Source organism: Hippoglossus hippoglossus, chromosome 9 (assembly GCF_009819705.1).
Source record: "Hippoglossus hippoglossus isolate fHipHip1 chromosome 9, fHipHip1.pri, whole genome shotgun sequence".
NCBI lineage: Eukaryota > Metazoa > Chordata > Actinopteri > Pleuronectiformes > Pleuronectidae > Hippoglossus > Hippoglossus hippoglossus.
In genome coordinates this window covers 12,912,105-12,927,591 of record NC_047159.1, presented here as the reverse complement: position 1 = coordinate 12,927,591, position 15,487 = coordinate 12,912,105, and the positions used below count along the sequence as shown (strand labels likewise).

The 15,487-nt window shown below is 44.3% G+C and overlaps 1 protein-coding gene across 7 annotated transcripts in view; it reads right to left on the bottom strand.

The window, feature by feature from the left end:
• Window positions 1-15,487, bottom strand: part of LOC117768486 (membrane-associated phosphatidylinositol transfer protein 2-like) — a 48,944-nt gene that overhangs the window by 13,562 nt on the left and 19,895 nt on the right. For 5 of the 7 annotated variants that reach the window (XM_034596873.1, XM_034596876.1, XM_034596877.1 and 2 more), the window contains exons 2-10: window positions 13,229-13,464; window positions 7,995-8,209; window positions 7,135-7,256; window positions 6,335-6,568; window positions 5,871-6,206; window positions 3,918-4,013; window positions 1,691-1,795; window positions 1,531-1,598; window positions 133-380 (exon numbers count right to left, since the gene is read on the bottom strand). In XM_034596873.1, the coding sequence (XP_034452764.1) occupies window positions 133-380; window positions 1,531-1,598; window positions 1,691-1,795; window positions 3,918-4,013; window positions 5,871-6,206; window positions 6,335-6,568; window positions 7,135-7,256; window positions 7,995-8,209; window positions 13,229-13,306 (1,502 nt within the window). In that variant the 5' untranslated portion in view covers window positions 13,307-13,464. The remainder of the gene's footprint in view (window positions 1-132; window positions 381-1,530; window positions 1,599-1,690; window positions 1,796-3,917; window positions 4,014-5,870; window positions 6,207-6,334; window positions 6,569-7,134; window positions 7,257-7,994; window positions 8,210-13,228; window positions 13,465-15,487) is intronic. The other 2 variants (XM_034596875.1, XM_034596874.1) reach the window with 2 other exon arrangements.

Sequence of the window (15,487 nt, the reverse complement as noted above, 5' to 3'; positions counted from 1 at the left end):
GGTGATGAGCTGCACCTGGAGCTTTTCCATCACAAGCAAACAACAGTCATAGCCGATAAACAGAAACCTCTCATCATTATCAGTAATATTTGCATGCTGCAGAAATAATGTTGTGCATGTGTGCCCCCTTACTTGGACACCAGGGAGAAGGCCTCGGCACAGATGGCAGGGCAGGGCACCAAGCGGATGGCGATGCGTCCCAGCGCAGCAGGGTAGTGAACACGCATGACTGTGTCAAAAGCTGTGCTAATAGTGTTGACGTCCGCCTGCTTGCTGTTCTGGTCCCCTCCACCTGTGTCCAGGATGTTCCCTCCGTGCAGAACCAAGATCAGCACGTGGATCTTGGAAGGCTGCAGGCACTGCTGGGACGAGCTCTCCTGGAAAGATTTAAATAAAGGGTGATGGTGGGAACACTGAGGAAAAACAAGGAGGAGCATCCTCACAGACAGCTAAAGACCATGCTCGCCTTGAGTCATGGCTTGCGAGTACTGGTGTCCATCTCTTTAAGCGTGGACCACACAACAAACGTCTTCAAACAATGGTAGCAGGGACGGAGAACCACGAAGGGGAACAGAAAGGAGCCAACCTGCACTCCAACTGGACAACTGTTCAACTGACAGCAAACAATGACAATGCTTCCTGACGACAAGTCACATTTAATAGAACAGCACGATGTGTAGTTTTGTCTTACATGTCGGATCCAAAACTTCACATTTTCCATAGAAGCACTGTGTGTACAGTCAACACCACAGCTGCAAGTACACGGGTTGAACAGAGGCTGGTGAGGTTGAGGAGTAACAGCAGGGAAGAGGGCAGGGGGAGAGTGAGCACTGGGTTTGTTTCAGGGGGGGAGCAGGGGTCTCAGTGGAGTTGCTCAAGTCCACAGATCACTGGGGCCAAAATGTTTACTTACTGACTGGTGCCTTGTTACTGTGATGGTGGGAATGGGAGAGCTATCGGCTTGGCCCCTAACAGAGCCACGCATCTGAACACAAGAGGACAGAGAGGCCTCAGGGACTAACAGCCTTCCTCTTTTCCTCTGAAGGGGAAAAGTCTGACATCAAACACTCAATTAAAATCAAGTTTAAAAAAAAACTTTGGGGCCTGGAGCGCATTTCCTGTAAATGTTTTTTTCGGAACATTCATTGCCTTCGCCAAGGATGTTGTGTTTTCATCTGTGTTTGTCTGTCTGTTAGCTAGCAGGATTACACAACAACTATGGAATGGATTACCAAGAAACCATTAAATTAGGGTACAGTGTTTTTTTTTTTTAAATTCACTTTCTTTGACATTGAGAGATAACACGTTTTCAACATTTTCCTTGATTTCTCAGAGAATAATTCAGACATGTTTCGGGGACTCATATCTATTCAATTTGGTGCAGATCAGAATAATAATTGGGATCTAGTGCATATATATGTGGTTTCATAAGGGGACTGGTTGGGCCTTGGCTGAGGTATGAACTCTATGGAGTGATATTGTAGTTTCTGCATCAAAGCAGGCAGGTTAGAATTGTGCTGTGTACACACTCACCTCATCTAGTCTGTCCTCGCTGGTTCCTCTTTCATAATCCACTGTCATTTCCTTGTACATCTCACCTGAAAACACACAGACACACACAGATTCTTCACCTTGAGTATTACAGCAGTGTGACTGTCTAACGAAGTTCTTGTGATCTTCTTCATCATACCAGTAGTTTCCTCTGTGTCCGCCGCTTCAATCTTGTCCATGAGGTCGTTGGAGTTCCACTTGGAGATTTCCTTGGGGAAGACCTCCTCGTTGTCTGAGAGATCCTCTGCAAGGGCAACACGAGAGAAACCATCAACTGAAGTGCACGTGACAATCGTGGGTTAAAATAACGTGTCGTTACACCAACAGTTTAACCAACTTAGTTTATTAACTCATTCAGTTATATACTGAAACAGCTTTTCCCACAAGTTACAATATATCACTGTTTATCTGACGACCTGATGTAAAGCATCACTCACTGCAGTGACCATCAAATACACATTAGGCTGGATGTCTCTATATAACATTAATCTATGGCTGATGAGCATATATTATATATTAATATCAGTATCAAATGACAGGTACATGTGTGCTGGAGGCCAGGAGATGAAAAGTGGTGAACATCTATTACAATAATGGAATTTCAGCAAAGAAAAATGTCTATTGATAAAAGCTTTTAAGTGCGTGTGGGTCTTGGATTTATCTTAACATATTGATGGACTGTGTTCTCCATTCACACACATTTACCTGTGATTTTAAAAAGAGAATATCTGTTTTTAGCGCATTATTTCTTTCCTGGGACATTTTTTTTTGTTTTACTGCCAGTATCTTTATTTCTAAGAAACACACAGCCACCTCCTGTTCAAGTTTGTGTTAGCAAACTCAAAATAATATTGAACTTCTTACGTACAAATCTCACATTTTTCATTTTACTTGCAGATTAATAATAGTATAAATAATTATCTCAACTGAATCAATGAAAATCATTTCATTTCAAAGTGTCTTTGGTTGCAGCCAGTTTCTCAGAAACACTAACACCAGATTCAGTAATTAGAGACGAAAGTTTTGTTTCTAAATTCTTTTCTAGTTTGGTTATAGGTTTTTCACTGATAAGCAAAAGTAATGATCCAGTCTTAAACTAGAAAAACAATATGTCTCTATAAATATGATTAACTTTACAGTAGCTGGCACATTTGTCTGTTTTTATGAGTAATTGCTGCAGTTTTAGCCTAAAAAAACAAGTTAAAGGTGTATCATCATTCATAGATTTAAATAGATCTGATTAATTATATTATGTGTTCTCCTCCTAAAGCTTTTCTTTGTTTCACTATGAAGTACATTTGCTGTCTCACACACACACAGAGGGAAAACGTGACATACAAAAATAAACCTGGACACGTCTCCCACTGTGTGTGTTTATAATAGATGTTTACTGCAAGAAGAGCATAACAAACGTTAAAGATAGAAATCTAATATCGCAGGTCGTCTGAGCCAAGTCAGCTCGTTTCCATATTTAATATGCACACCTCCATCATGTGATTCATGCAGCCAGCACAGCACACACTTCAGTTCATATACTCCGTTATCTCCGGCTCATTTAGTTTCACCCATCTTATTAACTTGACTATATTTTAACTGTTTATTTCATGAGGTCACCTTTACAGTGTAATAACATCTGTTCATCATTAATAACTGATCACTGTACTAACTGTTACTGAGAGAGAGATTCACACATACTAATTAATAACAGTGCAGTCACAACTTGAATCAGTTTATTTGATGAATGTGATGTGCTTTGTCACAGTCATTAATCCACACAGACTTGAACACTGCAGCACATGAAGAATTATCGGATGTAAACACAATTCAGTCTAATGATTGGATTCAAGTTATTCACAAAAATAACACATGACAGCAACGTGCATGACTTTATTCATGTTGTATCATCAGGACTAAATCTTCTCACACAATAAGCACTGGTGAACTGTGTGTGTGTGTGTGTGTGTGTGTGTGTGTGTGTGTGTGTGTGTGTGTGTGTGTGTGTGTGTGTGTGTGTGTGTGTGTGTGTGTGTGTGTGTGTGTGTGTGTGTGTGTGTGTGTGTGTGAGGCACTAATGGGTAGAGAAGATCGATTTTATCGACTTGATGTCAGGGTGAGACACCTGGCCAGTCTCCTTGGCCAAAACTCATCCAGCAGAGAGCCAAAGGTTTTTATTGCACCGCACCCACCTACTTCATTTGTATCCCCAAAGCATGCTGGGTATCTGGGAAGCTTAAGAACTGATCTGTGGTTAAAGAGATGCATGTAGAGTGGGAGTGAGAGGTGGGAGCAAGCAGCTTCTAAGAAAACTAAACAGTAAACTTAAGATCTAACCTCTACCTGTAATCTGCAAACATGACTGTGTTTACCATGAGCGTCGAAGAACTCCTCGTCCGAGCTGTCGTCTGAGTCTCGCGCTATGCTCTGCATCCTCCACTCCGAGAGGCTGTGACGTGACGGGCTCACTAAAACAAACACACACATGAGCAAAAAATATCCACCATTAATTTGAGACATGTGTTTTAGCCCTTTGTAAAACACATACACACACGCACACAACAACAAAGAAATATTGTACAATCTCTCTGGGGCCCCCCCCCCCCTCACTACACACACACACACACAGTGTTATGTAAACATGCAACAGTCTCTGTGGTGCATTACTTCATCACAGATGGACTGCTTGGTGGTCAGGGGAAGTGTGTGAAAAGTGAGGCTCAATACAACACAAAAAAGATGCAAGGACAAGCACAACTAAATGCCAGCTGAGTAAAATGGCGATTCTAAAAGTCTACGCCTCATATAACATTAGTACGGAGGAAGAGGGGTGGGTGTTGCTCTGAAAGGCGGCTTGGGGAGAGATGGGGGGGGGCACACAGCTGTAGCTGTCAAAGCACCAGAAGACAACATCAGTGGCGAAGGGGGGGAGTCACAGCGAAGTGCGTCAGCCTCCTCTGGTCTGTGATGTCAGCACTGCTGCTAAAAATAGCCCCGGAGAGAACCACAGGGGGGAGTTACAGGGGTGAGACGAGGCATGCTGGATGAGAGTCAGGGTCCAGGTGGCAGCTACAGTGAGCGAGTGCCTTGAGGTAGGGGTGACACTGGAGATCAGTGTGCGTTCGGAAATATGGTTTGTGATGTCAGAGCTGCGGCTAAAAATAACCCAGGTAGGATCCACTGACTTGTAGGGGTTGAGGGGAGGGGAGGCTGGATCGTGCAGCGAACGTGGAGGCGTGAGTAAATATAGTCCAACGGAGTTAAAACATTCCAATTAACATCAGGCTCCGGACAGAGGAGCAGAGCGTGGTACAAAAGGAGAGTTTGCAGATTAAGAAGACGCTCCCAAGGTGTTTGACTTTATTCACACCGATGTAACTGTTTGAGCTCAGAGCTCCTCGTCGACTCTGATTCACTGAGCTTGAGAACAACACAGTGTGTGTGTGTGTGTGTGTGTCTCTCTGTGTGTATACACTTGTGTGCAGCTGAACCACAAATATACAATAACAAGTGCTTTGTATAGACAATTATGTCAACTGTAATGTAGTGTATAATCGGACTTTGGATTATAATATTATCATTAGGTTTTGTTAGCTTATGTTAACTTGTGTCAATTCATTTATCATATAGTTAAATCTTTTGAGAATGAAATGCCTGAAAAAGATGGCAGTTTACGTTTTTAGACTGCTCCTTCACCAATTCAACTCAAATTTATATTGGTTGGTGGTGGTACAGTTTTGTTTATATGCTACCTTTTGTGGAGGGACAGAGCTTTCACTTTTTTTCCCACAAAAACCCAAGGGGCTAAAACTTTCTTCTTATCATTTCCAACTGCATTTACTAAGTGACAGTGGCAAGGGCGGGACAAGCTGGTGACGCAGATCACAGAAATCCTCTGTAGACCAAACTGTGTCATTCAGGTCTCCTTCATTGGCCATCTAGACCACGTCCTTCGAAGGAGGCAGCCCCTGAATTGGGACACAGCTTTAGACTGAAGAAAGAATTCTGCTATAGAATAAGTCTGAGGAGTTAGGATCGAAATCCATTGTAACCCAAACCAATTCAAGTACAGCTGCAGGTCTTTACAAAAAAACAACTTTTTAACAGCGAAATTTCAACCTGACAGGACAATTATGAGTAATAACACTCAATTAGTATTACTTCGAACTACATAGAAGAGTAGTAAAGTGCTTTTTTGTTTATTTCATTTAGGACAAATTGTCAGTTCATCTCACGAAAGGTGGGAAGCAGTCAGGTGGCAGAGTGATGTGTATGAAGGGATGCAACATAGTGAATGAGGTGACACTAGTGAACATGCTTCTCACCTCCTCTCTTGGAGGAGCGAGACGATCGTGAGGAGGTGGACCACTGCTTGGTGAGCACACCTCGTGGCTGCAGAGTGTCTCCCCCTGAGCTGACAACCACATCCTCTGCTTCAATGGAGCTGATCGCTTCTTTGACTTCCTGATCTTTGTCTGGAGACGGAGCGCCTCCATTGGCCTCGGTGGCCTCATCTGCCTGGCTGAACTGGGCCATCTTCCTGGCCAGGGTCAGCTGAGTTTCCAGCTCAAGCTGCCTGATGTCCTCCATGGTCAGACCGTACCACTCATCCTGCCAGCACCAGGCCTGCCGGTGGGCACGGACCATCACCTTTCTCAGACCTAGAGAGATATGATGGGAGATGTTACAGAAAATCCTAAACTGAATAACCCACCGATCAAAGTATACTGTAAGTTTAAGTAAACTGTCACACATTAAATTAAAACGTCTTTGATTGTTTATTACTCACCAACATCATGAATGAAGCGCTCAATCTTCGACTGCATGCCCCAGTAGCGGAACTCCACCTTGCACAATTTGTAGGCACACATGATGGGGGTCTTCCCTGGGTTGTTGTTGTACTCCTCTATCCAGTCGTCTTGCAGGGGACCCCTCTGGGTCTTGTCGGACTTGTAGAGCCGTGTGTCCTCCTCTGCTTTGTACTCGTGAGGGGGGATGGGGTCAGTCACTATGTCAATTGGGTCTGACAAAAACAATTCATATTCAGAAGACAGTGACTCACACAGTCTGGTGTTTTGACTGTAGTGCACATGTTATGCACGCTAGTGGGCGGAGTAGTTGAACTTGTATGGGCTTGTGTGTACAGACTACAAATTCCTTTTATAACCGAATTTCTGGCTGAGAAATAGAAACATAGGATTGAGTGACTGATTCAAAACAATACAGGTAATGTTGTCACTGGGTCACAGCTCGAAAAACCATCCACTTCTGAGCACCGTCATCTTCATCAAACATGCACTCAACCTTTAGAAAGAAAATGGATGCAGTAACATTAAACTGCCACAAGTGGGCCTCACCTGCTACTTATGTTTGAGTAAGAAGAGGACAGACACACTAAAACCTACAAATGAAACCTGTAACCATGGATAACTATTACAAGAAAAGCGCATTACTTTCTGTATCGTTCCCTCATATTGCGAAATGGCAGAATACTTATTTTGAGTATTTGGACTTTAAGTGGCTGGATACACATGAATCAGTATTTTTAAATCTGTGTTTATGTTCAGAATTAACACCAAATCTTCTCACCGATTGTCCTCTGCCTCTTCTCTACTGCAGACATGTTAAAGACGTCTGCCTGGTTGCCTGTGTCAGGTTTGTAGTAGGTTTCAATGTCGATGGAAAACTTCTCAACGAAGGGACAAGTGTATCTGAAGGAGGAGAGGAAACCAAATTAAGCAACAGGCTTGGAACAAATGTCATGTAGCAAGAGTGCAATATGGGTTGACATCTGAGTGGCTAGTGATCGGGAACAATTTTATTAAAAGTGACAATACCCTCTCGCTGCTGAGGATAGAATATGTGCGAGCCGTACCCATCTGTTGCATGTGAGGCGTCTGGGAGCAAAGCTGTCACCACTTTAATGGACGCATCAACAGGCGCGTGCGTGCATTCTATCAATATCCAGACACGCCAGTCAGGGACACATCTCTTTTCAGCACCTTCACGTCTGTGTGTTTGCCAGGCCCCTCGCAGACAAACAGACTGACACAAATGAAAACGAGGGGCCATCGGCAGCCAACAGCCTGGGTGCTGGCAAAACACTGATCTGATGGTCTGCTGGTCGGAATATTCCAACAGTTTGATCTGAGGTCTTTATTTTCTTAATTTAATCCTTTTTACTGAGGGACATTAAAAGCAGGACTTCAGACAAGGCATTATCATATAATTTAATATGGACTACATACATTGAATATGTATATTTGAGTTTTCACATATCTTCCCAACAGGTGCAGGCAGTTTTTTTTTGTCTTTAAATGTGTGTGCACCTACCAGCTGCTCTGTATGCAGACCACATTATTAGATTAACAAATTCAGAGTTTACAGCAGAGTTTAATTTACTCTACATTCCAGCTCTGACAGGTTGTGGAGGTGGAGTTCACCCTCACCTGGTGCGGGTGTAAGGGTAGGCGTTCCAGGACTCCTCTTCAACCCTCAGCGCCGCTTTGGGCAGGATGGAGCGGAACCAGCTGGGAATGTGCATGCCAATGTGGTAGACCTTGTGGGTGTACTGGCCCGTCCCGCCCGGTCCATCTGTGTAGGGCTTATTCTCAAGGATCTCCACCCCACTGCCTTCACCACAGCTCTCCTCACGGCTTTTTTTCTGCGAGAAGAAGATTTAAAGTTGCAGTGAGTTGCAGAGGTGATTATGTTTGCATACAGTGTGTAGCAGTATAGTGCACATATAACATTTCCCCTTAATCTGAAACAAATATCTAAGAAGGAACTAAAACAAATGGTGCATTTTGCAAATAAGAATCCGAAGCGTTGGAGGCTGTCAGTTGTTAGAAGAGCAGGCGCAAATACAAATAGCTTCCTGAAAGCTCTATCAGCAGAGAATTGCAAATGAGAAGGCCCAAAAACCAGCTTGTGGAGCCACACCTTTCCCATATTTACATTCCAGGTGCACACTGTGTGGAAGACAGGCGGGGCGGAGCCTGCAGAGGCAGCTGCAGCGGCCAGGTGACTCTAAACCTCAAAGACAGGAATGTGTGACATGGCAAAGGAGGATTTTTCATGGTTATGAAACCAATCTGACAGCAAACCTCGACAGCAGAGCATAGTCCAAGTGCTGACGATATATTTAAACCACAGGGAGCAAGGGGCAAGGACCATAAACGCCAGAGATAACTGATGTGTCATCTTTTCTTTTTCCCTTATCAGCCATCGAGCAGTCTTACCCTATACACCTCAAAGTGAGTTTAACGCAGTATTTAGTGCAGCGTCGGGATAATAGGGAGACAGATTTCTCCTGTCAGTCCAGTGGGGGAGCCCGGCGACGCAGGCGAGGCAGTGAATCAGTGGAGTGGAGGGAGGAGGAAGCCGTGAGGCAGCCAGCACTCCGGACCTCATTACCTCTGACAGGTCATTCATTAGCCACCCGCTCGGCTCTCAACAGCCCAGACACGGCTCTGAAGACACAGCGCAGACGCCACAGCAGCCAGCAGACGAGACAGCACAGCACAGGCGATGTAAATGTCAAGTTTACATACACATACAAACAGTATAAACATGTATGCCAGCATGAAATCGACAAATAATTACTCTATCTAGATTTTATGCAATCGTGGGAAGGAGCAGTTTAACAAAAACACAATACAGCATATATTTATATTTAAATAGATTAGTTGGCCTTTCAAGTAGACTGATTACAATAAGATCATTATTGAGGAGTATTATTATTGCTGGAAGAAGAAATTGCTGCTGAGCAAATAGAATGGCACCCAGTAGAGCGCATACCACCGCCAAGGTAAAATAGTCCCCTTAAATTCAATCAAGCTTTAGCAAATAGTTCACACTAATCGATATCAGTCTCCTAAATGAGCCGGATTTTTTTCATCAAGATCCATGAATTATTCTCTGAGAAATCAACAAAAATGTTGGAAAACGCCTTTTCTCACAACGTTAAAGAAAGTGGGAAAAAAACAAAGTAAAGTCTGCAGTCCAGGTAAAATAAGCTTCACTGTGTTATGTGGTGGACTGTCCCTTTAATTAGCAGACAGGTGACAGCAGTCTGTCACAGGCAGCGTCCCTTCTCTTCTCCCCTGCAACAACAGATTATTCTCTCCAATACTACTAAACAGTGGACAGGGCCTCAGCTGTACTCCTGGGTGTAAAAATGTGGAAGTGGAGAAACAGATTATAGATAAAAGAGTGTTCTTTGTTCATTTGTGTACAGACGTAAACTATATGCAGGGGGAACAGAAATTAAGTAATCGTTTTTTCCAAGAGGATCTGCAAGTGTGTGAATTGACTTCAGAGGGGGGGGGGGGTTCACATTGAAAATGTTCTAATGTAAAGTATTTTTTGGCTCAGACCACAAAAACAAAGAGGCCACTGTGTTGCGAGTTCAAGTCCAGCCCTACAACTTTGTCACATTGTACGCATCCGGCTCGCTCCCTTGCTTCCGCTCACCTTTTCTTTAAACAGCCACCAAACACCAACAATAAAAGCCGTCAATGTGAAAGCCTACTGTATGTGTTTAGAGGAGACAGCTCCGACAGGATGGGAGTCACATCCTGGTTTTTTTTTTTTCTCTCGCCGTCAACTTAGTAAGGCTTGTTTCCTGTTTGACATGCTGCTATTCGAGTGAATGAGACACACTGAGATCCCAGTCATATTTAATTTCTCACACATTCCGCATTTGCAAAGTGCAAATCCCTATGTGGCGATGATAAATTTAAAATTAGCCATCAGATAAGATGGCAGAATTGTGAAGGGAGAGGAAGTGAGGGGGGAGAGATGAGGTGAGGCGTTGCCTGCTCGGGTGCAGAGATGACCAGAGTGTCCTAAGACCCTGGATTGGTCTGTGAGGCTTACATTGGGGATGGACTGCAGGTAGGCAGGTCGACGTGCTGCTGTTGCCCTGACAACATACAGCAATGAAGCAGGGGAATCTACAGACACCAGCAAAATCTTTGTTTCCTCTCTGCTCAGAATACAGCTTACTCTCTCTCACTCCCTCTCCTCTCTCGCTTTTCCCTCCACCCCCTCTCTCATTTTCTACCCCTCCCTCCCTACCTCCTTCGCAGTCTCTCTTTTTATCCTCCATTTCCTCTTTTTATTCACTCCCTCCCTCTGTCTGAACAAAAACCCAAGCACCGGCACGCTGCTGATGTCACGGGTTGCCATAGCGACAGAAGCCTCACAGCAACTGTGGCTGTGTAGAGAGGGTGAGGTCAGGGGGAAAGGTAACTATGGGTCACTAATGTAAGAATTCCTCTCGCTGATGATTTGTTTACATGCTTGAGAGCGTGCACACACAAAGCGATTCTTTCCAAAGACTGAGGCGTTGTGTAATCTGTCTTTGCACATCACATCAGGTTTTGCAAAACGTCCTGTGTGACAAATTCTTAGGAAGGGCATGCAAAGGATCTGTAAGCAAAGCAGATCAGAACAGACGCTATAGATACTGTGCACCCGTACCTGATTTGGTTAAGCATGTGCCATGTATTAAAGTTCAAGCTTACTGATGCGGCCCGAATTCAAATCCAGCCCGAGCCCTTTGCTGCATGCCCTGTCTCTGTCCACTTTCTCTCCGCTATCACTATCACAATAAAGGTAAAATATAAAAAAGATACTGTAGTTATGTGTTTCATATAATTAATAATTATCCACAGTACACCATCCAATACAGAAGAGGCCAACGAAATGATCCAGCGTGCAGAGGTTTGGCACTGTGACTAGTCTGTGCGGTCTCGAAACGTCTGCTTGCTTTGGGACATGTCCGCTGAGTCATGATCCCAACCATCTAGTTCAGTCATCTGAGAAGTCTGAGAACGACACAACTCTTTACGTACTGTTCTGTAATCATCAATTATCATTTCCTCTTGTGCAGACAGGACAAAGTTGTTACAATGACACATTACTACAGCTGAAGCTGGTATCCTGAGAATGTTAAAAACACAATAGAAAGAAAAAGGAGACTACACAACTGTAGCTTGTGCTGTAGCGCTGTTATGCCAGTGGGTGGTAATTAATTTTTAGACAAGTTTGTCAACATGCATGCTTATTAATTTTTGGTGTAAGATTAACAGTCGTGGGAGAGACCTCTCTGTGGGGAGGTCAACAGTTTGCAGGCATGCTGGGATTTCCTGACTCAAGGTTTTAATTTTTAACCTTCCTCAACGGAGCTGCTCCCTGAAGGCTGCAGCTCTATTGTTACCTCCACCAAGGAGGTTATGTTATTTGTTTGTTGGTCTGTTATTTAGCAGCATTACAGAAAAATTCCTGAACAGATTACCACAAAACTTGGTGGTACGGGTCAGGGAAGAACTACTTTAATTTTGGTGCAGATCTGCATCAGAGGACAGAATTTTCTTTTACTTTTACGTGTTTTTTTGACATTTTAACAGATTTCTCAAAACTTAAAAAATGGACATTGATATTATGGGACTATTAGTGTGTATAATTTAGTGCATCTTGATTCAGTTTAAGGGGGCTGTTAGGCCTTAGCGGACATATTGGCACAAAATACCTGGACCCTATGAAACCACATTTAAATCAACTAGAGCCAGATTGCCCACAGTCATCCATACCAACCCCCTAAGTATGTCAAATTTTTGTAATTCACAGAGAAATTCCTGGATCTGCACTAAAATGTAATGGGTTCTTCCCTGAACCCAGTATCCTTCAACCAAGTTCCATGGTGATCCGTCCAGTAGGTTTTGCACAATCCTGCTCACTAAAAGACAAACAAACGCAGATGAAAGCATAGCCTCCCTGGTGGAGGTGATGATTCCCTTCATTCACATTAACACCACAATATACGATCTTTAAAGAAACAAGACATTGAATCTATCAAAACTTGACCAAAACAAGCCCATAACTTCCACAGATGTAAAATCTCCACAAGTGCTGCACGTCACATAACCACACAGCTCATATCCCCAAGCAACGTCTAAATGTTGAGTGCCAAAGGTCAGTATGTGCCATAAATGATAAAAACTGGAAAAATACAACTAAATGTCTAAAGTCTACAATAGATCTAAACAACAAGTTACCATTGGCTGAATCATTGGGATTGTGCTACATGCCTCTCCTGTGCGCTGCCACTCTCAGTGCACCTGGCAGTACCAGTGGATTAAATAAATCCTACTTCATGTAAACATGCCAGAAGACGAGAACACACAGTCCCACATAGGATAACTAAAGTTGCATAAATCACCATTTTCTGTTAGCATCTGTAAACTATAAAGCTCTTACAGAAACCCACAGTTTCCAGCGGAGGACCTGGTTAAACAGATGAAACTATCAGACACAGACAAAGCATCATGTTCCTGTCCAATGTTTAGTGTGTGTGTGTGCACTGAGTTTCCAAAGAAAGCTACGTGCTCCCACCCTCCTCCTGAAGACGCACGTAGCCTGTGACGAATGGAAATAACCAGCTTCAGAGAGTTTAAATTGGATAATCTATCAGCGTACAAGCTCTCTTTGTTCCATTACTCCACAAGGGTCAGACACCATGTGACCAGTCATTTCATAATTGGGCACGCTGAGATCGCAATCCAAATCCTGTGTTCATTTATCTCCTCTTTGACTGCTTGTTTTCAAACACCGGCTTCTTCGTCACCTGGCCGTTTAGGGGAAATTGGTGGGCGACGTTGCGAAGTTGTGACCTCACCTGGATCATATAGAGCTGGGCGATGCGGTACTCCTCCACACTCATGGGCATGGGGATGCGGTACTCCTTGATGAGCATGGTGAATCGTGGAGCAGGGGGAAAGGGGGATAAGGGAGAAGACTGACGAGGGATGGGAGAGGGAGAGAGGTAAGGGAGGGGGAGAGTGGACAGGAGAGACTCCGCGGCTTCTATGCGAAACTCGTCAAACCACCAGCTGAAGTCCACATTGATGATTCCTGTGGGGGAAGAAGAGGGGAAAAGCGTTAGGTACGTAAACTGTGAATTTACTTAAATAAATACCGTCACGTATCCCATCAGCTGACGTTAGTTACAGTCAAAACATGATGTTGAGGCTGATGCTGGATCTTTAAAAATACTTCAGGATTCAAACAGGCCATTCAAGAGGCTTCAATCAACAACAAAATTCCTCATGAGCAAAAGATAGCAGCACAGAGGCTCATTTCAGAGGCGACAAGATTCCTGTATGTAACCAAGGGTAAACAGCTATTCTCATGGCTCACACACAGATGAAGAGGAGAAAATAGCCAGAGTGTCATTCAGAATATTTGCTCAATGTAGTTACAACGTCTGGTCCGAGCCTTGGCGTTGAGGACGAGCATTGCCGACTTCTCCGTCCAGCAATTCAGATCCAAGTAAGGCACTTCCCAGGATAAACTTCTCTTCTTATACACAGGTCACAGCTCAGTGTGTGTATGCGTGTGTGCGTGTGTGGGTCGGGTGGCCGGAGCCTACGGAGAGCACCCGTGCCTCGCCAACGGCCCCAGCAGTCACCCCTGTCCCTCCCAACCCTTCAGCACTGTCACATGGGGGGGCTCACTCAGCATAAGAGGGATTACAGTTGAGTGGGGGAGAATTACATAACATGGTAAGACACCCCCCCGCCCCAATGTGTGCATGATCGAGGTTTCACACATAGCGGTCTTAGAGTCACACGAAGCATTGTTTTCACACCACTGGGCAGATGGGGGTAGGTGTGGGCTATACATACGCAACGTGTGGGTGGCTTGAGTTGCTCGAGTCTCTGCTTTGACCGCTGACAACTCTCCGAAGCCGATGCGAGTACAAAACAAAGATCATGACTGTACAGCACTGAGCTGCGCTGGAGTGGGAGTTTATCTAAATTAAATATCACAGGTGTCAGCTGAGGTGACGCGTTCACTGAAGAGGAGTCAATAAGGAGAAGCGAGATATCCACACTAGATGAAAGGAGGCTTCTGTTGAAATAAGTGATGGAACGCACAAAGAAGCCCAACATTAAAAGTTCAGAAGTCCCCTCAGTCCCTTTAAGAGGAAAACAATTAACACGGTTAGTGAATTCTAGGTAATGTTGTGATATATTTAGTAAACATGGATATGTAGCATTTTGTAGAAAAATGCTCATTTCACATATGCTCACCATATGTCTGGTGGAAGCCGTGGATCTTAGTCACAGAGCAGTATACGGTACAGTATGTGTGAGGGAACAACAACAACACTGTCCTGGCACAGCCTGCGTTTGGCTGCCCAAATGTGATGCATTGCATAACCCCGATATTAGCTCAGTTCTGACCTATGGCAGCAACTGGACCTCCCTCTGGCACCTGGCCACTCTGTCTAATCACACTTACATTCCCACTGGGTCCAGCGAACAAAGTCCAGCTTAGGTGAGGGTCCTGGTGTAACTAAAGGGGTGGGTTAACCCCAACAACTGCCCGGTGAAGACACATCCCCCTAATGACTTAGGTTCCGTTCAGACCTGGTGTCAACATCCGTCCTGAGAGATCCGATCACAAGTGGACAGAGCTAAGTGTGACCCTTAGCGTCACTTGAGTTTGAATTTTTGGCCAGAGTTTAAAGATGTGTCCAATGACATTGTGTGTGTGTGTGTGTGTGTGTGTGTGTGTGTGTGTGTGTGTGTGTGTGTGTGTGTGTGTGTGTGTGTGTGTGTCAGCAACAAGCTAGAGAAAGAGGGTGAACAGAATCAGAAGGGACCGAATGAATCAATGTGCTATGAAGAAAGATCTTACCACAGTTAAAAAAAATAAAGCGTAAAAATGTTTAAACTGTATCGGTCAGAGACGTCAGCTGAGTATGCTGTCTGTCATATGCGGCCCAGGATGCATTTGTGTTCGCACAGGAAAAATGATGTGGCCACTATGGGGAGTGCAGCTCAGGCCATGTTTTTCTGTCCGAGCCAAAGATAACTAAACGAGCCCAACCCTCACCCGACAGGCATTCTGATTTTTGTGTCCGACCACA